The sequence below is a fragment of the Eleutherodactylus coqui genome, chromosome 1 (genome assembly GCF_035609145.1).
Source record: "Eleutherodactylus coqui strain aEleCoq1 chromosome 1, aEleCoq1.hap1, whole genome shotgun sequence".
Taxonomy (NCBI): domain Eukaryota; kingdom Metazoa; phylum Chordata; class Amphibia; order Anura; family Eleutherodactylidae; genus Eleutherodactylus; species Eleutherodactylus coqui.
In genome coordinates, this window is record NC_089837.1 from 296280104 (window position 1) to 296306514 (window position 26411).

The 26411-nt window shown below is 42.7% G+C and overlaps 1 protein-coding gene across 8 annotated transcripts in view; it reads right to left on the minus strand.

Annotated features, from left to right (window-relative positions):
• The window catches only part of PUM1 (pumilio RNA binding family member 1), a 63648-nt gene that overhangs the window by 21669 nt on the left and 15568 nt on the right, over positions 1-26411 (minus strand). Inside the window, exons 2-11 of one of the 8 annotated variants that reach the window (XM_066573733.1) lie at positions 26324-26400; positions 16221-16597; positions 10968-11036; positions 6948-7056; positions 6008-6186; positions 5337-5503; positions 3097-3367; positions 2915-3008; positions 2092-2193; positions 1759-1910 (exon numbers count right to left, since the gene is read on the minus strand). In XM_066573733.1, the coding sequence (XP_066429830.1) occupies positions 1759-1910; positions 2092-2193; positions 2915-3008; positions 3097-3367; positions 5337-5503; positions 6008-6186; positions 6948-7056; positions 10968-11036; positions 16221-16586 (1509 nt within the window). In that variant the 5' untranslated portion in view covers positions 16587-16597; positions 26324-26400. Of the gene's footprint in view, positions 1-1758; positions 1911-2091; positions 2209-2914; positions 3009-3096; positions 3368-5336; positions 5504-5941; positions 6187-6947; positions 7057-10967; positions 11037-16220; positions 16598-26323; positions 26407-26411 lie in introns of all 8 variants that reach the window. The other 7 variants (XM_066573724.1, XM_066573716.1, XM_066573705.1 and 4 more) reach the window with 7 other exon arrangements.

The window sequence follows — 26411 nt, forward strand, 5'->3', positions numbered from 1 at the left end:
TGCTTCCAGCAGGACAATGTACACTACATCACTAGTGATTTAGCGTTTACTGTCTAGCAAGGAATGCCGAATCCTCGGCAGCCTGCTTTAGCGTGCAGGTTATTGGCACGACTGTGCATGCGCGGTGTCTCGCCGTGAGTGTTCATATGCTATATGAACACTTGCGGTGAGATCTTGACGACGCGTACATTGCCCTGCAGGAAAAGAACTGTGACAAATGGACGCTACATTACAGAAAGAAGAGGATCCGGATGGTTGGAGGTAACATGACCCGGGGAGCCAGGGGAGTTGGGAGAAGATGGGCGAGAAGAAGATGCAGTAAGAAGTCTGCCTGGGGAGGAATAGGTAAGTATTGATTTTTTTTTTTTCCCCTAATAACAAAACTCCTTATTTTCATTTTAATTTTTTCCTCCCGACTTTCAAAAGATCATAACGCATTTTATCCGTCGATGTAGTTGCATTTTTATAATAGTCCCTATTTAATGTACCATATAATGTATTTTTTTAAAAAACATTGAAAAATTTCTAAGCAGAGTGAAATGCAAATGCAAATTAGCCACCTATGGGCAGAGGAAAGAAAATGCAAATTAGCCACCTATGGGCAGATTTTGATTTTACAGTGTACATACTGCGGCAAAAATGACACGATAACGTTCCTCTGTGTGTCAGTACAATTATGAACATATTTTATATACATTTTGTTTTTATTGTACTACTTTTAAAAAAGCAGAATATCTTTGAAATAAAATGAAAGTTTTCTGCTGCCGTATTCTGACTGCCATACTTTTTTTTTCCATTGACTGTTATGTGAGGGCTCGTGTTTTGTGGGAAGTCCTGTAGTTTCTATTCGTATCATTTTAGAATACACAACTTTTTTTTTTTTTTTTTTAATTAAAAGCAAAGCACCGTTCTGGCATTGCATTTTTTCCCCTGCGGCATTCGTCCTGCAGGACAAATAATGTGTTACTTCTAAAATATGGGAAAAGGCTTATTTTTAAATGTTTTCCTAATTTTTTTTTTTCTAGCCCCGACGGGGAACTTAAGCTTGCGATGCTTTGATCACTCATGCAGTATAATGTAATACCATAGCATTACATTATACCGCGATCTGACAGGTATTTTTAATCAAGCCACACTATAGCCATGGCAGCATTTAGAACCACCAGGAGGCCTCAGGCTGCCATGGGAACCAAAAAGAACCTCGCGATCACATCACGGGGACCACCTGAACTTTGATCATGCAATTTAAATGCTGCTGTCACACTGATCACGACTGTCAGCTGTAACAGCCGGCCCCCGATCCCCTCAATACGAATCCCGAATGTATAGGACATCACTGCGCAGTCCCTGTGGTAGGTTCAATGTAACAGCATAGCATAAACGGTGACTGATTAGTTTTAGACAGCATAATCCCAATTAAATCAGAGCTGGTCAGAACTGAGATCACATGACCATCTGAGGTGAAGGAGGCCAGGAATTTCAGATAGAAATGAATGACTAACCAAGGTAACACTAGCTCACTTAAATATACTGGGGAAATGGCTACAACATGAATGGAAAAAAAAACAAAAAAACACTGGAGTGGCCCTTTAAAATCCACAGATATTTATTATTGCCACAGATTAGCCATATATCGACTGGCATATCTACAACATAAAATTAAGTTTCTTAGAAACCCAATACATATGAACACAGTCTAAAAGGAAGGCTAAATCATAAAGCGACATTAAAAAGGAGAAACACATGCAGAATACATACTTGCTGCTGGCCCTGTTGATTTTGTGGGTTATTTTGTTGGGACGCAGAATTGCTTGCCGCTGCAGCAGCTGCTGCCTGCTGCTGGAATATATTGGCAGGATATACTCCCCATGGAGTAACGCCATAATACTGGTGAGGGACCACAGCAGGGCCTGTAGAATTAAGAAAAAAACATTTTTGGCACAATTTTCAATGCAATTTAGAACACAAAAAGTATGGCATAACTGGTACATACAAACAGACTGTGAAGTGAAACATTCAATACTTCTACTCTCTATAAATAATGAGTATACAATTAAGCCTGTAAGCGATGTGTATATTGTGCAGCCTTACCAAGGGTTGCAGCTGCGGCCAATCCTGCTGCATAAGGGTCAGTTCCTGGAGGAGCTGCACTGATGATGTAAGGATTTGGTACAAATGCAGCGGGAGCTAAACCTGCTGAAAACATACCTGTCAGTGAAAGCAAACTTCAGTACATTAGCAGCACAAGAGCAAAGTAACTTGTAACCACGTAGTAGCTAACAAAATCAGAGAATTGCATTATAGAAATGAAGACTGCCTTATAAGAACTAAACGTTTCTACAAACAGCAGTTCTGCTAACAATCTAAATTAACATTATGCGTAAGAAGTAGAGATGAGCGAACGTACTCGTTTAGGGCGATTTCGCAATCGAGCAGCGCTTTTTTCAAGTAACTGACTACTCGGGCGAAAAGATTCGGGGGGGTGGGGGGGCGTGGTGAAGCGGGGGGTAGCAGTGGGGAGCTCTCTCTCTATCCCCCCCACTCCCCTCTGCAACCCCCCGGTCACCCCCTGAATCTTTACGCCCAAGTAATCAGTTACTCGAATAAAGCGATGCTCGATTGCGAAATCGCCCTAAACGAGTACGTTCGCTCATCTCTAGTAAGAAAGCATTTTACTGTGATTTGCCCAATATCTTTTAAATTTGACTTTCACTCTCATCATGCTTCAGTATGTTGTTGGAAGAAAAAACAACATTAAAATATCAACTATGAAAAAAAAAATCCTATTAGAAAAAAGTATACTTGGCAGAAGGGACGAGTCTTTTACAAAGAAGTACATAGAAATAAATGACAACTGAAAATCAGCAAAAGTTCCATCTACATAAAGTCTGAACTCTGTGACAGAAAACCTTACCTATGTGTGGTTGGTGTGCTGCTGCAAGGGCATACTGTTGTTGCTGAGCTGCTGTCAGCTGCTGAACTGCAAGGGCATTCGGTCTTTGGAACAACTGAAGAAAAGTTATGTAATTTGATGTATTACACATGGTTATCATATCTGCAAAACATAATAGTCTAGCAGATACACATTACAATTACCTGTTGCTGTGAATTGTAGTCAAAGAGGCCTACTGTAGTAGCCCCTGAATCCACTGGAACTTGGTTGCCTTGGTAGTCAAATTGAAGTGGTTCCATGCCAACATGCTCCATGGGGTCTAGCTGCACACTCTGGGACTCCATGCCTCCAAAATCTTCCACTGGTTTAGCACCGTTGCTGTTGGTCAATTGGGCAAGGCCTTCAGAACCATTCTGGCTGGGTCCAAGAAGGTCCACCTCATTTGCAGAATTTTGGCAGTTGCCTGGGGTGCGACTGTAAAAGACACAAATGTTACTAAATATTACATTTATGATACCAGATAAAATGATGAGCTCAGTCTCTGCAAGATGAGGCATAGGATCTGCAGCCAACTCCTGGTCATATTCCCGATTAGTGCACATTCAAGTCAGGTGGGAGTCTATCACCTTTAGGGCTCATTCAGACAGGTGTATTACAAACGCGTATTTCCTGTGTGTAACATGCAGTGAATGGAGGCAATGAAAGTCTATGGACTTTAATTCTTCAATTCACACCTGCGTTGGAGCTGCAAGGGCCGACTGCATATAAAACGCATGCTCTATTTCTGTTTCATACAAAGCGCTTGAAGAGATGTGTATTGAAACGCTGCCCCTTCACAATGCCTGCGAATGGAAAAGGTTCAGTACGCAGCCCAGCTCTGCACAGAGCGGGGGATTTTAAAAAAAAGTTACACTGCACATGCCTGTGCACACACAGTGCCTATCGCAGCCCGTATGCGATCTCTGCCGGCTAATCGTAGGGGCTGCGATGAGTACAATGCTGCGAGACTCATGCGCTCGTGTGAATGAGCCCTTACTCAATATATGTCTTGCAGAAACTGAGCTAACCAGCTTTTTTAAAGCTTATGTCTGTAGGAGGCAGACCTCTCTGCTCTGGCAGGTTCTCTCTGCTTTTAATTTAGTTTGCTGTTCCCACCTAGAAGGAAATTAGAAAGATATAACAAAGTCTCCTTGTTGTTTCCTAGTGAGAAGGCGAACAGTGCCAAATTACCAGTTACCCCAAGCTCCTTTGTTGTCTGCCAGCCATGGGATCACCCACAGTTCCCGCCTGCTTCCCTCCATTGATCACAAGGAGGAAAGTATTTTCAATCTTTAATTTAGTGTCAGTTTGCAGGTGACAAATCCTCTAGCCATTGTTTAAATCTCCACCATAAACAAAAGTTACATTCGCATCACAGGTCCGAATAATCTTAGACACACTATATATACCCAGGTTTTGCATATAATGGTCATCTCCTGACAAAGCTCAGAACAGCTTAACGCGTATCGGGACGAGCGGGCCTCTCATGACTGGCATTTTTGGAGCGGAGACCCAAATACGAGTCAGGGTAAGCATGAGCCATGTTGCTCATGTTCAAGAACAGGATCAATATTGTCCATTTTGGATTTTTATGATTGTACCTGGTAACCCTAGACTTCTGTATGATTATAGGTCTATATGCTTATTAACAACTTTAGGCATTGTTTATATTTGTACTACTATTCAGTATTGTAATTGCCCAATTTACATATTACTCAAGAGTTATGGCTATTTAACTGGGCTTCTGGGTCAGTTATTGCTAGTTTTCCTCCTCACTGTCTTTGTGTCCTCTCGTTATGTTTTTATGTGCAATGGTGAGGATTTGTATTCAATATTAATAAAATCTGGATATTTTTAATTAATTTTGGCCATTTATTCCTTGCGTTTTGTGGGTTGACTTAGTTTAAGTAGATTTGTGCCCTTATCACATATTTGTGTGGTTTTGTGTAGGAGTACAAGTAATATTTTGTAATCTGTTGCTCAGGAAATGGTCAAAAGAAACTGACAAATCTGTGATTATGGGACAGATTGTGAGGAATTAGATTGTGCGCCAATATTGGAGACAGGGACCAGTATGAATGATGATCTCTAGAACACAGCAGAATATGCAAGCAATTACAAGCACCATGAGTTAAACAGACTAACACGTATAAATGTGAACAGTCTAAGACCAGTGACATACAAGTGTATTCTAGCTGCATTTATAGTATAGATGAATGTCCAACGATCTTCTTACCCAAACTCCAAGTATCATAGGCATCCATGATGCTCAGAGTTCGGGTCAGGAGACCGACCGGGACAGGCTTCCGTATTATGGATGAATAAATACATCTGAAATACGTTCATCTGTCAAAAGCCTAAACCTGAATGAAATTTGTCCACATACACTATTGGAGGGCCGCACCTGAAATCCTTTACATCACTGTCAATCCCATTTTGTACAGGCAGTCCATTAGCCTTATCCATACTATCAACTTCCTCCTTCAGATCTCCTAGCTTGTCCCCTTCATATACACCTTTGCTCTTTTTATCACCCTTTTCATTCTCATCTCCTTCTGGATCTCGAGGACCCTAAAATAAAGAGGAAGATGTGCAATTAATAAACCATGTAATAATATTTAACATCATCATACATTGCAGTTATCAGGGAAACAGATTTCCTTCCCCTCATGGAGAAAAAAAAAATCTAGGTTTGATAAGGAACTTATGTAAGTGACTCTTTCAGCCCCATTTAGTGTACCTATTGTCTAACCAACAAAATTCATGCATCTGCTTGCAAATGTGTAATTTTCTCTTTACAGGCAACGAAAGCAAAATTTGGTGCCTGAACATCCTCATAGCTGCAGTCTCAAAAACTACTTCAGAAGCTTTACCATCAAATATGTCAACTCAATACAATCTAAGAACAATGTGTTTCTCTTAGGTCAACAATAAATGCTACCTGTAAAAGCCAGCAACATTAGATTTCAAATACTGACTTAATGAGACTGCAGCCTCCTTTGTTTTTACCTGCATCTTTCTATATCTTGGCAATCGAAGGGCCCCCCTTGTTTGTATTAAGGGAGAGGCACTTACGAATCCTCCTTTCCTCAGGCAGCTGTCTCCAGGAGAAGAGCTTAGGACATACTCCACCATGCTGACTCCCAGACCACCACTTTCAGAACGAGGGGAGAGAACAGAGTTCACTTCGCTGCCAACATGAAATCCTTGACCTGGTCTCCTCTGGACCATGATGGGCTGGGAAACCGAGTGATCTAAAAACGGCGGAAACAGGCAAAATGTATGAGAGAGTAAGTATACTGAAATGCTTCACTATGTGCACATGCATGACTGTGACTAGGAGGAAAATGAAAGAAAAGGACTTTTTTAAAAAAAAACTCGTTTTCAATGCAAACACTGTTCACATTATGCAAGGCACAGGCAATACAGATGCTGACACAAGGCATGGCAAACATGGCTGGAGAAATGACATGAAAGAGTATTTCCCCCCAAAAAACATATACATGAAAATAATAAGGCAACACTTTACAAACAAGAATACGAGTCTGTGTGATTACATTAGGAGGTAAACCTGGAGAGGGTCAAGGAGAGTGCAGGGCTGGCGTACTGAGCAAGTGACGATTCACACCACCAACCCCGGACCTTGAAATACTTTTGGGGACATTGCCTATATTCTGGAAATGAATTACTGTAACGAGCGACCTCCACTGAGAAATGGTGGGAAGTCTAACTACACCATCAGGCAAAGTGCTATGGCTTTCCTAGCCAAGAACTTTCCCAAGGAATATCCTGTCATGCCATCTTCAAAACGGCAAATTTTAGGGATAAAATGTATGGGAGACTCCAAAACCTCACACAGAAACTTCACTACATTGGACCAGAACGGTCTTATTAAATTATAGGATGTCAAAGGTCAGGGTGTAAGTCCTGACAAAAAGGACTTTAAAGTATTTAATATTCAGATAACCTCAAAATAATCCTCCACGTCTTATAAATAAAATTCTAGTGCACTCACCTGATGCTCCCCACGCACTGTCGCGCCACTGATCACCAAGGAAAATGCCCTTTGGTCCATCTTTGTTGGAGTCATCTGTTTCCCAAAATTTTTTGCCAGGTAACAGTTGCTTTTGGGGAAAAGATTTTTATAATGGTCATCAAAAAGGTAGAAACACAAATATCAAACAGTTAACAAAAGCTCAATAGAACAGAAGTTACTTGTGTACAGAAGACCTAAAAGTAAAGGTTAAGCCTTGTAATACCAGGCACAAGATTTAAAGGAAAAAAGGCTTATGGGTTCACACACACAGGCTGCATTTTACTATGTATTAACAATTAATATTGTTCTACATCAGCAGCATGAAAAATACAGATATTGGAAAGCCAATCAAGAAATATTTTTCTATAGAAGAGGCCCCACAGGCCAGTCAATAGACATAAGCAAAGCATATGCTAAGGGTTTGTAAAATGACCCTTCAAGCATTTATATTTAAGAGCTGTGGCATAAATCATCGGCACAGCAAAACTTAAGGTCCCTTTACACGGGACGACTGTCGGCCAAACGATGCCCAACACGCGTCCCTGTGTTTCCTCGCTCCTGTGCTCCTGCACAGGAGCTAACACAGCTGGCTCGCACACGGAGCGGCCATCCATTGAGATGCACAGCAGGCGTCCGCTACTGACGGACGCCTGTTTAAACTGTACGATGAGCTCAATCACTCATCTTTTATGCTGCATAAAATATCAGCAAGGAGCGCATTGTTCAGTTTAAACAGCCGCTGTGTTATCTCAAATGGAGAGGGGCGGGGGAGCGAGAGGAGAGAAACCTCCTGCACCGCCCCGGCCCCCTGCTGGCCGCTCCATGTGCGAGCCAGCTGTGCTAGCTCCCTTGCAGGAGCACGGGAGCGCGGAGACACAGGGACGAGTGTCGGGCATCGTTAGCCCGACAGTCATCCCGTGTAAAGGGACCTTTTGAAGAGTGATCCTCAACTTAAAGCTTAGAAGCCTAAGGGATAAGGAATAATAATGGAAAATAACAGTATCTAGAAGAAAACTGAAGACTTATAACCCGAAAAACAGGTTCTAGGGATTGTATGCATGTAATATACTTAAGGCTAGATTCACGCATGCAGTTTCTAGAGCCAAAACCTGTAGAAGATACGAAAGAGATACTCTATGTAGGAAAGACTGCTTCCACTAATGTATGTGTGAACCCAGTCTTACGGGCATATCCGAGCCTTGAAATCTTCACTACTGCCAATGGATGTTAGGCAAGAAAGATGCCCAGGCAGATATGAGTCCCGCTCTATTTGTCGTAAGTGGGGCAGTTTATTAGATCACCTAAAACCCTTCATAGAGTAAGGGATGGGACTCCGGCAGCAAGGAAAGATTCGGTGATGCTTATATGCCCAACTGAGTAACTATAAAATGAAAAGGCAATCCTCAGCATTGCTTTGATTGCCATCTGTGTACTGTGCTATGGAATATGTAGGTGCTATAAAAGCAACAAGTAATGATGGGCATATTTCTGTATGATTTTTTACATTGGGAAAAATCTGGTGATCAGTTCTCTTTCAGTAAGGGCTCCATCACACTGGCGAGTAAGAGCGGGCGATTTTCTTGCGATGAAAGAGGGAGTGAGAATGCACGATTACAAAACCATTGAATTTCAATGGTTTCATTCTAATTTGCCATGTTTTCACTCCAGCGATGCTGTGTGTGTGTGTGTGTGGGGGGGGGGGGGGGGGGGGGGACAGCATCTCTTTTCTTTTTGCGATATCGCCCATTGTTTTAAATGGGGCCAGTGGCAACAGCGCCGGCCCCATTGAAAGCAATAGGAAACCATTGCGATCCTCTGCTGTAGCTGTGACAGCAGCGGCAGGGGATTCCTTTAGTCAAATCCAGGGGTTTCACCTTGTTTTCAAGCAGCGCCGGCCTTAATGAAAGTAATGGCAGAACACCACTGCCTGTGACAGGGGATTCCATCATCCCCATGGGGAGTCCCCTCATCACTCAACACTGTGATAGCAGCAGTGTATTTAGTGATGAGAGGACTCCCCATGGGAATGAATGAATCCCCTGCTACTGCTGTCACAGCAGCGGCAGAGGGTCCAGACTTTCTGCCATTGGTTTCAGTAGAGCAGACGCTGCTCCTGCTGCCCCATTGAAAGTAATGGGATGAAGGGATTCTGCGCAGTGATGCGAGTTGGTTTTGACATAAAAACACCTTGCGCATCCAGGGGTTCCCCATGCATTGCGAGGGCGATATCAGGCTGTGAATCACAGCCCGTTATCGCTCTCACTAGTGCGCAGGAGCCCTAAAACTGACAAATGCTCCGCACTGTGGTACACGATTTGTCAGGAAAACAGACCACGAACAGCTTTCATTTTGTAGATTTAATACAAGCAATATTTCTCTCTTCTGTGTCATATACAAATGACCCTGGCCGACCCTCTGTTACACATCTGACTGCGCTGATGTCCCACATGCATAGACCAACATAGAAATGCTTTTCCATAACCCAGTAGAGTCGCCATTATATTTATACACTTCCCGATTTTTTTAAAGGAAAATTCAGCGATACCCCCTTAGTGACTGGCCTATTTTGGGACATATTGACTAAGCAAATTTTTTTTTTTTTTTTTTAAGAAGCCATGACTTCTTTAGTTTTCTGTCGACATACCCATATGAGGGCGTGCTTTTTGTTGCTGAATTACAAGACCCATAACATTTTTATTATTCGCTCACGAAGCTATATAACAGCTTGTTTCTTTGGGGAACAAGCTCTAGTTTTCATTGGTACCTTTTGTGACCATTTGATAGCTTTTTTTAAATAAGGCAGATACAAAGAAAACAGTAATTCTGGCATTTTTCCTTATGGAGTTCACCATGCAACATAAATAACATAATATTTTCATAGTTTGGGTCATTATGAATGTGGCAGTACCCATTATGTGCAATTTATTGTGTTTCTGTGAAAAAAAAAAAAAAGGTTTTGCTCAGAAAAATGTATTTTTCCTAAACTAGCACTAGATTTTTTTTTTCTACCTCATTTTTTAGACCCACAAGGGGATTTAAAGGAGCTATTATTTCATTGTTTAAATAATACACTGCACTACTTATGTGAGCCTCTGAAACCACTTAGATGCTGCAGTCGCTATAGGTTTCCCTGGTCCTTAAGCCAGGAGTCTAGTTTTCATTAGAGAGCCAAGCTCCTACTACTCCCAGTCCGCGATATCCATGTAAGCCCCAGCCTAGACAGCTATAAAAAAAGATGGCAGTCTAGCTTAAGGCCCCTTAGTGACAATGTGAAAAACATGTCTTGGCTGCCACTAAGGGGTTAAAGGGGTTGTCTCGCGAAAGCAAGTGGGGTTAAGCACTTCTGTATGGCCTTTGTAATATACATCGTGCATTAAATATGAGCCATACAGAAGTTATTCACTTAGCCCCTCCTGTGCTGGCGTCCCCGTCTCCATGGCTCCGTCTAACTTCAGCGCCTAATCGCCCGATTAGACGCGCTTGTGCAGAAGGGTCTTCTGCCTTCGGGTCTGTCCGGCAGCAGCGGCGTTCTGGCTCCGCCCCGTCACGTGTGCCGATTCCAGCCAATCAGGAGGCTGGAATCGGCACACGTGACGGGGCGGAGCTACGCGATGACGCGTCAAGGGGGCGGGGCCAGAACGCCGCTGCTGCCGGACAGACCCGAAGGCAGAAGACCCTTCTGCGCAAGCGCGTCTAATCGGGCGATTAGACGCTGAAGTTAGACGGAGCCATGGAGACGAGGACGCCAGTGCAGGGAAGGTAAGTGAATAACTTCTGTATGGCTCATATTTAATGCACGATGTATATTACAAAGTGCATTAATATGGCCATACGGAAGTACTTAACCCCACTTGCTTTCGCGAGACAACCCCTTTAAATATATTTACGTAAACCACCTCCAAATGTTTTGGTATCTTAAAAGACTTACTGTACATGTGAACCCAGCTTGTACAGATAACAGAAGCAACATTCAGTTCACAAAACAAATTATATACTTACCTCTCCCATTGCTCTTCCTTCAAGTGCAAGGGCCTGAAAATCATGATTTAACTCATCCATAGAACGAACCTATAATAGAACGACAAGATGAAGCAATGTAATAAATGGCTCCATTAGAAGGGCTATTAAATTATTACAGAAAAATAGCCAAATGTATGAAATATCAAAACTATGATCAAATTTAATAGTCAACATGTGCCAGCACTCCTGTAGAGAACGGTTACATCTACTGCACGCTGTGTCATTTCTTCTCCCGTCTGCAGAACGTGTCAGCTAGAGGACGGATACTCCAGATACCTCCTCTGTGTCCATTTTAAGGTTTCCGTTTGCTTCTGCTTTATTTGTATAGAGTAGTACTGAGAACTAGGTTATTAAGTACATCAAATAGATAGGAAACATTTCACAATAGAAGTGAATGGTTCCTTTTGTTTCCGTTCAGGGATTCTATTGCAGCGCTGTAATGGAGCCCCTGACCATAACGTGTACAATAATGCTGTGTGAACGCTCTCCTACACGGCAATGCTTGTGGATGAGGTTTGGAAGATGCTATTCACATATAGCAGAAAAGCATGCTCTTTAGGTTGCAGGAATGCAGCAATTTTTTACCACAGACTAGGGCTGTGTGATAAACAAGTTTACGTAGACCCCTAGCCCTCCAGGCGGAGTATGAAGAGGGCCTGGGAGCTGAGCTTATTCCATACTTGGAGGCTGGCAGCCAAAACCTGCCAGCAACAGGGCTGCTGCTTATCCCGGTATATACCTGACTGCAGCATCTAAGCCAGTGAACAGAGGTAGTGGTGGGGGGGTCCTCCGTCTCCCCATTAAGCCTCTCCACGATCACGAAGTGCTGATGGTTTCCATGGGGCTTAGTGAAGACTCACAAGCCTGGCATGAAATCCAATCTTAAGTTAAAAGTATAATACACTGCATTACAGAAAAATTGCAGCACATTGTGCAAGCGACTGAAAACATTTAGTTCAAGTCCCCTTATTAAAAATAGGTTCAATACTTTTAAATATAAAAAAAAAACAATCTTGCCCATCTCTTCTTTTTTTAATCTAAAGAATAAAAATGAAAATATATATTTGCATTGCCGTAAAAGTCCAAGCAATCAAAGAAAACTTATTATGTATCCCGCATGGCAAACTCTTAAAAAATATATGTAAATAAATACACACACAATGCCATACATTTTTGGTCTCAATGCCTCTCACAAAAACTAGTATAAAAACAAGAGTTAAAAGGCCTTAAGCACCTTACAACTGCATTTATAAGGAAAATAGCTCACGCCACAAAGAGCAAGACCTCACACAACCGCATCGACAGAAAAATAAAAACTGTTAGGCTGGGTTTACACATGGCGGATTTGCCTCGGGAATTCAGTGCGTAATTTCACTGCAGCAAATCCACTTGCGACTGATAATCCGGGGATGGGCCAGCTATGTGGGCAAGATTTGTCAAAAATGTCGGCCACACAGGACGGCCAATCCTTCATGACAAAGCCGGCGCTGCAACACGGACTCCCGAGCTGCAGCATGTCCATTTTCTTTTTCCGTTGCAGCCACACTGCTCTCCATGGGAGCTCCGGCCACAACAGAAAAGCATGCAACCAAGCAGCTCCAAAACCCGCGCCTGAGCGCCGCAGGTTTTGAAGCAGCACTTTCCCGGCGGAAATCTCACGGTATTTTGATGCAGCAAAAACTGCGAGATTTCTGTAGGGATTCCACCCTGTGAGAACTAACCCCTGACCGATCCCATTGCGAAGCAATGGTTTTATATATGCACAGATCGCATGCGCATCCGCAAATCGCGGCAAAAAACGGTCGTCTGACCGAGGCCTTAATGAGATCACAAAAAGGTGAGGAAATTTTTTTCTTTTTTTTTTTCTTCTTCAAAGGCGCGTTAAAGCTACTTACCCACAGAATAACCTTAACCCCTTAGTGACCACCCCATTGCCTTTTTATGTCCTGGCTTGCTAGGCTCTAATCCCCAGGGACGTAAAAACATCCCCAGGGATCCATCAGGGCAAATGAAAGTACAATCACCCCCGTCCTCGGCGATATCCCGTGACGTTCTGGCCTCCTAGTCCCGACTGTGCCTTCTGCGCATGTGTGCCAGACATCATACGTGCACAGAAGGGTGTGCAGCCTGCAAAATGTAAAACATCTCTGGCTCCCATGTGTAGCAGAGAGCAGAGAGATATCACCGGGAGTTGCTGTATGCGGTTCACAATTGCCAAAAAAATCTTAATTTTTTTCCTTCTGCTTTGCTCAGATTCATTCAAAAACTGTGAGGTAAAAATATGAATTACACCTTTAGATGAATGCATTGAGGGGTCTAGTTTTCAAAATGAAGCAATTTGTGGGGGTTCTTCATCATTTTGGCCACTCAAGGGCTCTACAAGTGGGCAATGGGGCCTAAGTCAGCTTCAAGCAAAATGTCTGTTCTGAAAGCCACCCACTGCTCCTTTCGGTTTTAGCCCCGTTGTCTACACGGACATAAGATTAGGGCCACAATGGGTAAGTTTCTGAAGTCAGGACAAACAGGGGTATCCATTTTGGGGTGCAAGTCTTCACTCGTGTGTGCTGTACAAGAAAAAAAATTTAAAATAACATGATTGCTAAAAAATGAAAATCATAATTTTTTTCCTTCTGCTTTGCTTAGATTAATTCAAAAACTGTGGGGGTCAAAATACGCAGCACAGCCCTAGATGAATTCATTAAGGGGTCTAGTTTTCACAATGGGGTCATTTGTGGGGGTTCTCCATCGTTTTGGCAGCTCAAGGGCTCTACAAGTGGACAATGGGGCCTGAAACACCTTCAAGCAAAATGTCTGTTTTGAAAGCCACCAGCTGCTCCTTTCGGTTTGGGCCCCGTTTTGCATACGGACATAGCATTAGGGCCACAATGGGTATGTTTCTGAACACAGGAGAAACAGGGGTATCCATTTTTGGTGCAAATCCTCATTATCATGTGCAATATAGAAAAAAATCCTGTCTTTTAAATTATAGATTTGCAAAAATATGAAAATCTATTTCTTCTCCTCAAAATTGCATTAATGCCTGAAAAGAAACTGTGGGGTCAAAATACTCCTGACACCCCTCAGTGAATATATTTAGATGTGTATTTTTTAAAACGGGGTCATTTGTGGGGGTATCTATCATTCTGACTCCTATGAGCCTTTGCAATCTTGGCTTGGTGCAGGAAAACAAAATGCTCCTCAAAATCTTAATAATCAATGTTAAATTTGTTTTGACCTACACAAATTCTATCAGTCTATTTTTACCACCTAAATGAGGCACAATATGTGGTGAAAAAACAATGTCAGAATCACTTAAAATATGCAAAACCTTTACAGAGTTATTCTATGTTAAAGTGACACTTGTTACATTTCCAAACTTAGGCCTGGTCATTAAGGCGCAAACAAGCTTTGTCACTAAGGGGTTAACAAGTTTTTATTACCACATTATGACTACTGTAAAAACTAAATCCAATGAACAATGATGCAATTGCATTTGTTTTCCATTTTACATCACTTTTTTTTTTCTTTCAGTTTATTAATACGTTATGTGTAGAGATGAGCGAGCGTACTCGCTAAGGCAAATTACTCGAGCGGGTATTGCCATTTTCAAGTACATGCCCACTCGTGCCAAAAGATTCAGGGGCCAGCGGGGAAGAGCAGGGGATGGGGGAGATCTCGCAACTCACCGCTCACCCCCAACGGCCCCCGAATCTTTTGGCACGAGCGGGCATGTACTCGAAAATGGCAATACTCGCTCGAGTAATTTGCCTTAGCGAGTACGCTCGCTCATCTCTAGTTATGTGGCATATTAAATGCTGCCATTATAAAACACAACTCATCCCAGAAAAAAAAGCACTCATATGGCTACGTTGATGGAAAACTTGTGTCCACTTTCCAACTTGATTTTAAAGAAAAAACTAAAAATGGCTCAGAAGTGAAGGGATCAAGCATATGAAGTCAATTAATTTGCCATTGCAGGGCCCAATAAATCTGTTTCTAAATACAATCACAAAATCAATCTAGGCCTTAATGCACCACAATATATGGAGAAGTCTATGTGCCTCCATCCTTTATTGGCCCTGCCCCAGCAGTATTAGGGGTGCATACTGCTTTGTTAGGCAGCTTGGTGGCACTGCTCTGGTAGGAGCAGTCTCCACTGCTTGTGCTAGGATTTGCTGCTCTTGTTGTTAAGCTTTTAGACCAGGTATAAAGCTATAGTCGGAGATGGAAGGAGCACAGCGCTACTGCTTTGCAGGTTCCACTCCTTCACTGCCAAGCAGTTTACATACCTGTGCTGTCGCCAGATTCAACTAGACAATTTAATTAAAATGAGATTCTGACACTGCGGTGTGGAGAGGAATGACACAGGGCAATGTTACAGAACAAGTCTGTTACAGGATGTCTCCTAGGAATGACACCAAGCTGCCGCTATCTCACAAAGCACACGCAGCATCTGGCACCATACAAAAGAGACCCCTTTGTGCAACGTTTTCTACACCCTTTTGCTATTTAGTAACTTAAGGCATCATTCAGACTGTGCCCGAGTCCCTGTTTACGATTTCCGTGCCAGGGTTCTATCTCAGATGCCGCAAACCAAGATGCAGTCTGAATTAAGCCCAGCAGATGTAGCAAAAAATATGAGTATCAGCCTAGCCATGTTTCTGTAGCGCCAATTTAAGTGAAGGGGAGCTACGCAAACAGCATGGAGCTCTGTACTTCGCTGTTTCCGTAGCTTTCATTCACTTTTAATAAGAGATATGCAAACAACACTGGGCTGAAGCACTAGGCTGTTTCCCACAGGTAATTGGAAATAGAGGGACGGGGTTTCCCATCACAGCTATGAAAAGCAGAAATGAGAATACCCCTTCAAGTCCCATAATAGGCCAAAAAAAATATTAAACAAAATAAAATCATTAAAAATAAAGACCCCTCCCTTTTCCACATAAAAAAAACTAAAAAGTGAACAATAGGCCATAAGGTTGGAGATATTAAAATAAAAGGAGATTTATTTTATCATCCAAACCTAGTAGAGACTTCACATCTTCAGTTAAAGTTGAAATCCACTGAGTTTCAATTACAACCTGCAGCAAACTCTACAAGATTTGGTCTGCAGATGAAGATTTCTGCTACTTCTTGTACTATTCTTACTAGACAGATTAAGACTTTACAAATTACAGATATCTTAAAATTCCTAATCATTGGAATTGTGCAAAGACTTTAGAGTTTGCTTACTTGATGTTCTGCATGAATATTGTCCCCAGTTGGCCAACGGTGCTTGCTATTGTTGTATCCGCCTCCACCACTTCCACCGCCCCCAAGCTGCTCTCCATGTTGCCGCTGGAAAAAATAATCTACCATAGCATCATCCTGTGAGCGTCCAGCCACACCCATCGAACTGCCAACAGGACTAGCATGGGGGCCAGCAGCCAGTGCAGAATGGGTTGGGTGCTGTGGTGGCTGCTGCTGGCCCACCGGTCCAGAAGTCAGGACCACGGGCATGTTGTGGTTAAGGGTGCCTTCTGTGTACTGTTTCAGGTGGGGGCTGAAGGAGTCCTGCCAGAGAACTGTTTTCCTCTTCAAGACACATGCAACGCTCATTCCACCAACACCTGCACATGGACAGAGAAACAGTCTATAAACATAATATAAATCATTGATAGATCATAAATAAACATTCTGATAAGGATAGTCAATTGGATTAAATTTATTATAGATATGGATCTATATTAAAGATGAGCGAGTATACTCGCGAAAGGCAATTGCTCGAGCGAGCATTGCCTTTAGCGAGTATCTCCCCCACTCGAGACTGCAGGTTCGGGTGCCGGCGCGGGGGAGCGGTGAGTAGCGGCTGTCAGCAGGAGGGAGCGGGGGGAAGAGAGGGAGAGAGAACCTGCAGTCTCGAGCGGGGGAGATACTCGCTAAAGGCAATGCTCGCTCGAGCAATTGCCTTTAGCGAGTATACTCGCTCATCTATAATCTATATATATTTATGACACACGCATTTGCAAATATGCATTTTATACAGTTTTTAAATAAATGGAAGTAACTTAGCATTACATCTTAACATTACATATGAACAGTATTAAAATATTTAACAAGTTACCCATTCTACAAGCTGTGGTCACTGCGCAGGCAGCCATAGGCAATTTTTTTTTGCTTTACACTATAAGCTACAGGTAATTCACTGATTGTTAGTGCCTGCAGCTGGAGTGATATGCCCAATGACAGCAACCTAGGGAAAGTTCAAAATATTTTAATAAAGTTATCTTGATACTGAACTTGGAGGAGAAAAATCCTCGTTGGATTCTTTATTTGTTTTTGAGCTGAATTTTCTGTTGCAAAATGTACTGCTATACAGCCAAAACATGCACAATAACCAACCATCTACAGCTGACAATACATTTTGACAGATTTGTGAAACAAACTGTATTAAAAGGTGCTCAAACAAGAAAAGAAAATATATGCACATGAATAGTTATTGCTACATAAAAAGTCAAATGAGGCCTCATTCACACATTGCAGTGATGATCAGTATTTTGAAGCCAAATCACAAGACAATGCAAAGAGCAGCATCATATTTCCCGCGTTTACACTCCAGTTGTGGCTTTGGCTTCAATTTACTGACCAAATCTGCCATGTTTTATTAAAGCCTTAGTGAAGCTACAAAGTAAAAATGTGACCTTGCCTTCAGTTTTAGGTAGTTTGTTCTATATCCCCCTGTGTTGACCACTGTAAGTGACCGTGTAGAGGTGGACAAAGCTTAAAGGAGATGTCCCGCGCCGAAACGGGTTTTTTTTTTTTTAAACCCCCCCCCCCCCCCGTTCGGCGCGAGACAACCCCGATGCAGGGGTTAAAAAAACCACCCGCACAGCGCTTACCTGAATCCCGGCGGTCCGGTGACTTCAATACTTACCGCTGAAGATGGCCGCCGGGATCCTCTATCTTCGTGGACCGCAGCTCTTCTGTGCGGTCCACTGCCGATTCCAGCCTCCTGATTGGCTGGAATCGGCACGTGACGGGGCGGAGCTACACGGAGCTACACGGAGCCCCATAGAGAACAGCAGAAGACCCGGACTGCGCAAGCGCGGCTAATTTGGCCATCGGAGGCCAAAAATTAGTCGGCACCATGGAGACGAGGACGCTAGCAACGGAGCAGGTAAGTAAAAAACTTTTTATAACTTCTGTATGGCTCATAATTAATGCACAATGTATATTACAAAGTGCATTATTATGGCCATACAGAAGTGTATAGACCCACTTGCTGCCTCGGGACATCTCCTTTAAGGGCACTTCTACATTCGCTTTAAAATCAAGAACAGCAGCAGTTTACTTCTATGATTTTACCTAATAGCAAGTAGTATCTCATCAATTAACATGAAGCCGAGTAAACACAGTGAGAACCAACGCATGCACGGCTGTTTTCAGTAATCCAAAGCTTCGATAAATCTCCAGCTGACGCACATTGGCTAAAGTGGCTTTGGAAGAGGGGCAGTTTAGTAGATGCCTGTTCACAGGATGTTTGTACTCCACATGATTGTAGCTTTATTACATTATTATACTAGTTTGGTCACCATCACATTAACCTAGATAGGGCCAGTACATGTGTAATCTGAGCACTGAGCTATCAGCAACTGCTTCAGTGTGACAACACAAACAAAGAAAAGTACAATTTGTGTGCTTACAGCAAGAAAAGAAAGACTGCCCACTTGAAGAATTAGTGGGACTTCTTAGCAGTCCGGTTGGAAGGTTCACCAGCTTCAAGGAAAACCAGCCAACACGTGACCACGCCACTGTCACCGTAAGGCGGTCATGCACAGTACAGGTTTTTTTTGTATTTCCCACGCTGTGGCTTAGCGAGGACACTAGTACCCGCAACACATGTGCAAGGTTCATTGCGTATGGGCTGCGGGCAAGATGGCCTCCTTTGACATCAATGGAGGCTATCCACACTGATTCCATGGCAAAATTGAGCATGCTGCAATTTCTCTTCCACACACGGAATACACTATTTGTATCCGCGAGTGTGAATGAAAAAAAGTGGCTTTTTCAACGCCTATGTTTTAACGCAGATGGTCATCGCGGAATCCGCAGTACAAATACGGCCTGTAAGCCCAGCATAACCGTATATATAGGGATATTTGTCACTGTTTGCCTCAAACGCTGTAGCAATTATGTATATAAGCATCTGCCATTCACACTTGTAGAAAAAGGCTCCTTAAACAGTTTCTACTGACATCTCGTTTCTGCCATCACTACTCACATGTGTTCCTTTCATAAAATTTAAGTTTTAAAGCATCAAATCAAAAAACACAAACCAACAAAACAAGGCCGGCCGGCCGAACCATAAGCTCTTAGTAGCATAGGCCGTGTGCGACGACAGCTAGATAGTCCTCCAGCAGCCTATGCTACTAAGACATCTAGCAGGGTTGTTGATCCAAGTCTTGGAGTCCGGTAAGAATTTTCAAAATGTTGATCTAAGGATTATTCTGACTGCCATTCAGGAGTTTGGAAGGATTTTTTCCCCTAAGGGTGCTAATTGGCTTCTGCCTCTGGGGGTTTATTTGCCTTTCTCTGGATCAACAAGGGGGGGGGGGGGGGGGGGCAGCAGAAACAAGCTGAACTAGATGGAGATTGTCTCCCTTCAGCCTAACATACTTTGTCTGATTCCTACATGCCTTGACCTTTATTTCCCCGGTAGATAAACGTCCGCCATAGGTATCCAACAGGTATCCTACTAAAAATAAAAGAGCTATATAAGGGGCTCAATCACGGGTGTATGCAGGCTGCATAATACGCATTCATAAAAGCACATTGAAGTAAATTGGGCCACTCAGACCTCTGTTTTTCTCATGAGTGTATTACATGCGTGAAAAGAAACGCAGCATGTCCTATTTTGGTGCGCAACACACCCATTATAGGCTATGGGAGTTTAAAATATGCAGCAAATACGCGTTACATGTTTATTTGCAGTGTAGTGCATATTACACATGCACATATTATGCAGCCCACATACACCGATGTGAGGGAGCCCTTAAATAGGAAGTGTGCTGGAGTACGATAAGTTCATCTCTTAAAGGAAATATGCCCAAAATCTTGTGAGAATATAGGGCTTGGGGAATTCAGCTGATCACCCCAAGTCCCGTTATCGGCACTCCGAGCAAATGACTTTGCCAGTAAAAGCTGCAGCTAGCCTGACCTTTTTCTTGCAGTGGCTGCTGCAGGGGAAATGAATATTACATGATGGCATAAGGTTCGCCAGGAGATGAGCTGCTCTTACAAAGTGGACCCCGAGGAGGAGACCCAGCGCTACAACGTTCATATGCCCTAATAGCATCTTGGCACAACTCATTTAATAAATTTGGCGCAACTGTCGTAGAATGGGAGAGTTTGAAGGGACCTCCAGTGTCATCGGGTCCGACCCCCTGCTCAGTGCAGGATTCACCAAATCATCCCAGACAGATATTTGTCCAGCCTTTGTTTAAACACTTCCATTGAAGGAGAACTCGCCAACTCTCGTGGTAACCTGTTCCACTCATTGATCACCCTCACTGTCAGAAAGTTTTTTCTAATATCTAATCTGTGTCTCCTCCCTTTCAGTTTCATCCCATTGCTTCTACTATTTCCTTGTGCAAATGAGAATAGGGCTGATCCCTCTGCACTGTGACAGCCCTTCAGATATTTGTAGACAGCTATTAAGTCTCCTCTTAGCCTTCTTTTTTGCAAACTAAACATTCCCAGATCCTTTAACTGTTCCTCATGAGCCATGATTTGCAGACAGCTCACCATTTTGGTAACTCTTCCCTTAACTTGCTCCAGTTTGTCTATGTCTTTTTAAAAGCGGGTTGCCCAGAACTAGACACAATATTCCAGATGAGGTCTGACTAAGGAAGAGTAGAGTGGGATAATTACCTCATGTGATCTAGACTCTATGCTTCTCTTAATACATCCCAGAATTGTGTTTGCCTTTTTGGCTGCTGCATCACATTGTTGACTCATGTTCAGTCTATGATCTATTAGTATACCTAATTCTTTTCAACATGTGCTGCTTAGCCCAATTCCTCCCATTCTGTATGTGTTTTTTTCATTTTCTTGCCCAGATGCAGGACTTTGCATTTCTCCTTGTTAAATACCATTCTGTTTTATTCTGTTGTCACCACCCACTGTTCCAGCTTTTCGAAATCTTTTTGAATACTCTCTCTCTTCCCTACTGTTAGCTACCCCTCCTAGCTTTGTGTCGTCGGCAAATTTGATCAGTTTCCCATTAATTCCCTCCTGCAGATCATTTATAAAAATGTTGAACAACACTGGGCCTAGGACAGAGCCTTGTGGTAACCCACTTGATACATTCTTCCACTTGGATGTGCAGCTATTTATGACCACTTTTGAGTACGATCACTCAGCCAGTTGTGAATACATCCAACAGTTGCCTTGTCAATCCCATATTTGGTCACTTTTTCAATAAGTATGGTATGAGATACTTTATCAAATGCTTTACTAAAGTCAAGATATACTATATTCACCCAGTCGGTAATTCTGTCATAGAAGGAAATTAGATTCATCTGGCATGACTTGCTTGATACAAACCCATGCTGGCTCTGGTTAATTATTCCATTTTTATCCAAGTACTTGCATACATGCTGTTTAATACTTTGTTCAAAGATCTTTCCTGTTATAGAAGTCAGGCTCACAGGTCTGCACTTTCCTGGATTCACCTTCTTCCCTTTTTTGAAGATAGGGACAACATTTGCCCTTTTCCCGTTTCCAGCACTTTTGAAAAGATTATGGCGATTAGTTCAGCAATTACTTTCACTGCTTCCTTTAGTATCCTAGGAAGCAATTCATCTGGACCTTGAGACTTGAGTTTATTTAAAGGGGTTGTCTCGCGGCAGCAAGTGGGGTTATACACTTCTGTATGGCCATATTAATGCACTTTGTAATGTACATCGTGCATTAAATATGAGCCATACAGAAGTTATTCACTTACCTGCTCTGTTGCTGGCGTCCCCGTCTCCATGGCTCCGTCTAATTCTGATGTCTTCTGGCGTTTTTAGACGCGCTTGCGCAGTCCGTGCTTCTGCCTGGTGAATGGGGCCGCTCGTGCCGGAGAGCTGGTCACCGCGTCGTCATCGTAGCTCCGCCCCGTCACGTGTGCTGATTCCAGCCAATCAGGAGGCTGGAATCGGCAATGGACCGCACAGAGCCCATGGTGCACCATGGGAGAAGACCCGCGGTGCACCATGGGAGAAAACCGCAGTGCATCCCTGGGAAAGGACCGGCGGCCATCTTAGGGAGAAGATTTTTAAAACTTCATATTTCGTCAGATCAGTGAGTAGCAAACAGTTTAAAAACCGCTTTAAATTGCTATTTTATGCCAGGGGGGGTGACAGGGGGAATGGGCTAATGTAAAATTTTGCCGCGAGACAACCCCTTTAAGTTAGCTAAGTGTTCCCTCACCATCTCTCTGCTTATGGGTAGCCTGCATTCTTTTATTCCCCCAATAGCACAGGGAAGATCAGTTGATGTTCCGTCTACTTTCTGAGAGAAAACAGATACGAAATAGGAATTTAAAAGTTCGGCCTTTTTAACATCATTATTAACCAATTAACAATTTTCATCTAGTAAGCATCCAATAGAATTTTTTGACTTTTTTTTTTCTTTTGACATACCCCCCAAATCCCTTCTTATTGCTTTTGGCATCTGTTTCAAGCCTCAATTCATTATTAGCTTTAGCTTTTCTGAAACTTGCCCTACAGTTTCTGCAGACCGCATCATATTCTTTAGATATTTCCCCCTCTTTCCATTTGCTAAAAGCTTTTTCTTCCTTTTTAACATGTGCAAGTTCTGTGTTCCTCCATCCCGATCTCTTTAAACGCTTCCCATTCTTCCTTCTTTTATGGATTGTTAATGATTGTGCTTTGAGAATCTCATTTCACAATATTTCCCAACCTCCTTGGACATTTCTGTCCTTAAGAACATCCAGCCATTGGATTCTTCCTACCCTCTTTCTGAGTTTATTAAAATCTGCCTTTCTGAAATCCAATCTCAAGGTCTGAACTTTCTCAGGCCTTCCTCTTATTTTTATCCAAAATTTAAGGATAGCATGATCACTGCCTCCTAAGGTCCCAGCCGCCCTTACTCCCTCAACCATTTCCTCCCTGTTGGTAAGAATTAGGTCCAAGATAGCAGATCCCCTTGTTTTCTCTTCTACCTTTTGGAAGATAAAGTTGTCAGCAAGAGCGGATAAGAATTTGTTGGATCCATTACTTTTACCTGAGAGAGATTCCCAACAAATGTCTGGATAGTTAAAGCTCCGGCAGTCCATGCACTAGACAATTAAATCAACACCAGCTATGAGCTACCAAGGAGTTGATCTATAATTTAGGCCAATTTCAGGCATAAATTGGAGTAAAAGTGTCAGCGGTGAGAGGGGACACCCCTTCTGCTAAGCAACGCTCACTTTTTAAAGCAAGACAGGAGCAACATATGATTGCAAAAAGTTGCAAATTAGTACTCTAGTACTCCTGATTGGCTGGAATCGGCACGTGTGATGGGGCGGAGCTACACGATGACGCGTAGAAGGGGCGGAGCCAGAATGCCGCTCGTGCCGGACCAAACAGATGGGAGAAGACCCTTCTGCGCAAGCGCGTCTAATCGGGAGATTAGACGCTGAAGTTAGACGGAGCCATGGAGACAGGGACGCCAGCGCAGGGAAGGTAAGTGAATAACTTCTGTATGGCTCATATTTAATGCATGATGTATATTACAAAGTGCATTAATATGGCCATACAGAAGTACTTAACCCCACTTGCTTTCGCGAGACAACCCCTTTAGGGGTTAAAAATCAACCGTAAGAATCTGCAGCATGAAATCTCATCTACATGGCTTGTACTGTGAAAGAATCGGATATACAAGTGAGCGACTTTTTCCAGCGAGGCACAGCAATGCGGGAATCAAATCGCTGCATGTCCTATCTTGTGCGTGCCTTTGCATTGCACTGCCCATTGTTTTTAATAGGACCCACAGCAGCATCGCACCATGTGCAAAGTGCACATGATGCAAGGTCTCCTATTGAAAACAATGAGAGAAACTCATAGAACCTCCGCCGCAATACCGCCCTTACCAATATGAGGTTAGACTAAGGGTATATTCACACAGGTTAACAAATCTGCATGTGCCACACATATTCCCCCCTTGCATTGCAAAGGATTAAATCTGTGAGAAACAACTGAAATGCTGTGAGTTTACCCTCTTAAGGCCCACGCACAGTAAATATACAGTGCTTGGTCCTGGGATTAATCCCCGCCAATAGCAAAAGTACAACGTGGGATTAAAGCCAGTGTTCATGCAATCAAGGAGGAGCAGGTTGGGTTCTCAGTTGTCAAACGAAGCTGAGGACCCGGAGGAGAAGGCAGAAGCAATTTTTAACCGCTTCTGCCTTCTCCTTTGCCGGGTACATAGCGTTCACTAAGAAGTGAAAGAGGTAGTATTACTTCCACTATGGGACCTGTCGATCACGTGACTGCTGTTAGATCAGAGCTGCAGGGTCCTAACAGACCCCGATCAGCTCTGCCAGTGACTGTTGTCACTACAATATGCCCATGTGATATAGATGGTTAAAAAAAAATTGCAGAATAAAACGAAAATAGACAAAAAAAAAAAAAAGACCCAAAGCTGACTCCAACCAAAACAGTCACCATATGCGCTCTGTAATCCCAAACTATATGTTATATATCAAAATGCCCAAAACTAAATGAGGAACCGATTCCAATACATTTTAGCGTAAATAAACAATTTTGTTTTTAAAAAAAAACCTATACATTTAAAAATAATCATAATAAAAAATAGCCCTATATACCGTATCACGGCAAAAAAACACAGCAAACATAATTTTGGCAGCTGAAGAAAAAAGAAATAGGGCAGTAAAACCAACACATAAATTCAGAAAACGTATCTGGTCCTTAAAGGGATTATAATCCACAGTGCACGTACAATGCAGCAGATTATTCATATGCAAAAGCCACAGCATTTACCCTGTGTGTACACATAGGCTAACGGTAATATTACAGGAGCATCACTCATGTTCATGATTTACTGTTAATTCTGTCATCCTAACAATCAGCAATGGCTCTTCTACAAGGAACGATTATCATTCAAAAAATCATTTAAACAAGCAAAAAAGAACAATAATGTTCAGTGTAAACTTTATGTACAAACGATAAATCGTTCGCTTTTCGTTCCTCGTTTATTTCATGTTGGCATAAAACCATTGATGGCTCATTGACTAATCATTCAGTTAAATATGGATCGTTCAGTCATTCTCATTCACTTAGGCTGGTCTCACGATTGGATTTCAATTGCAGATTCCGCAATCAGCGTCTGCACTGACTTTTCTTCACACTCACGGGCATTGAAAGACATGCACTTTAGAATTTTCCCTCACACTCACGGATACGAATTGCTTATTCCATGAGTGAAAGAAAAATCACAGCGTGCTCCTCTATTTTACCCAGCAATCCATGCGGACAGCGTCCATTGATGGCAATGAAGGCGTCCAACCTTGCGTATGTACTGCGGGTACCCCCATCATCGCTAAGCTACAGCGCAGGAAATACAAACGGAAAAAAATTCTGTACTGCACATGACCACCTGCGAGCCTCCACGGCTATGTGCAGTACATTAAAGTGTTGTAAGTAAGGATGGTCGCAGGCTGGGCTGCTACGGGCCTCTTGCATTTGGAATCTGACCCATTCGTGTGAGCCTGACCTTATACAGTAAATGAACAAATGAGTGATTTCTCATTTGACCGCATCAACAACGTATCTGCCTGTATAAACAGAGTGCCCCAGTGAACTCAGACATCGTTCCAACGCTTAAACAATAAATTGTTTGGTGTAAACGGACCCTAAATGGTAAGCGTAATTTGTAATATAAATATTTCAGAAAAGCACACAGAAAGGAGAACATCCAATTCAACCAAACCATCTACAGGGATAATGGAACTGATGAAGAGTATTCATATTATTTATACTAGGGGAAAGATTTAAGTCTCCTACACATGGAAGAGCCATGTGCAGAATGGTGTGCGTTGGACCACTGCAGGTCCCTGGAGAGTCCTTGTGCTGCTGTAGCACGCTTTGTCAGGTACTGGATGCAGAATATATTCAGCTTGAGAACACCATTATAATCATCATCTTTATATATCACATGCATATTCTGCAGTGGATATTGGGTTCTGTCCTCATTGTGGTGACTACAGATTGTCAGCCCATCTGTATGTTTTTGAAGTGTGGCATGGTCATGCAAAAATGGGGAAAACATACAAACTGGATACAGACCTTGTCCTTAGTCAGATTTGAACCTAGGACCCCAGCGCTGCAAGAAAATGCTGCTCTCCACCGAGACACCGTTCTGCCTATACCTCCG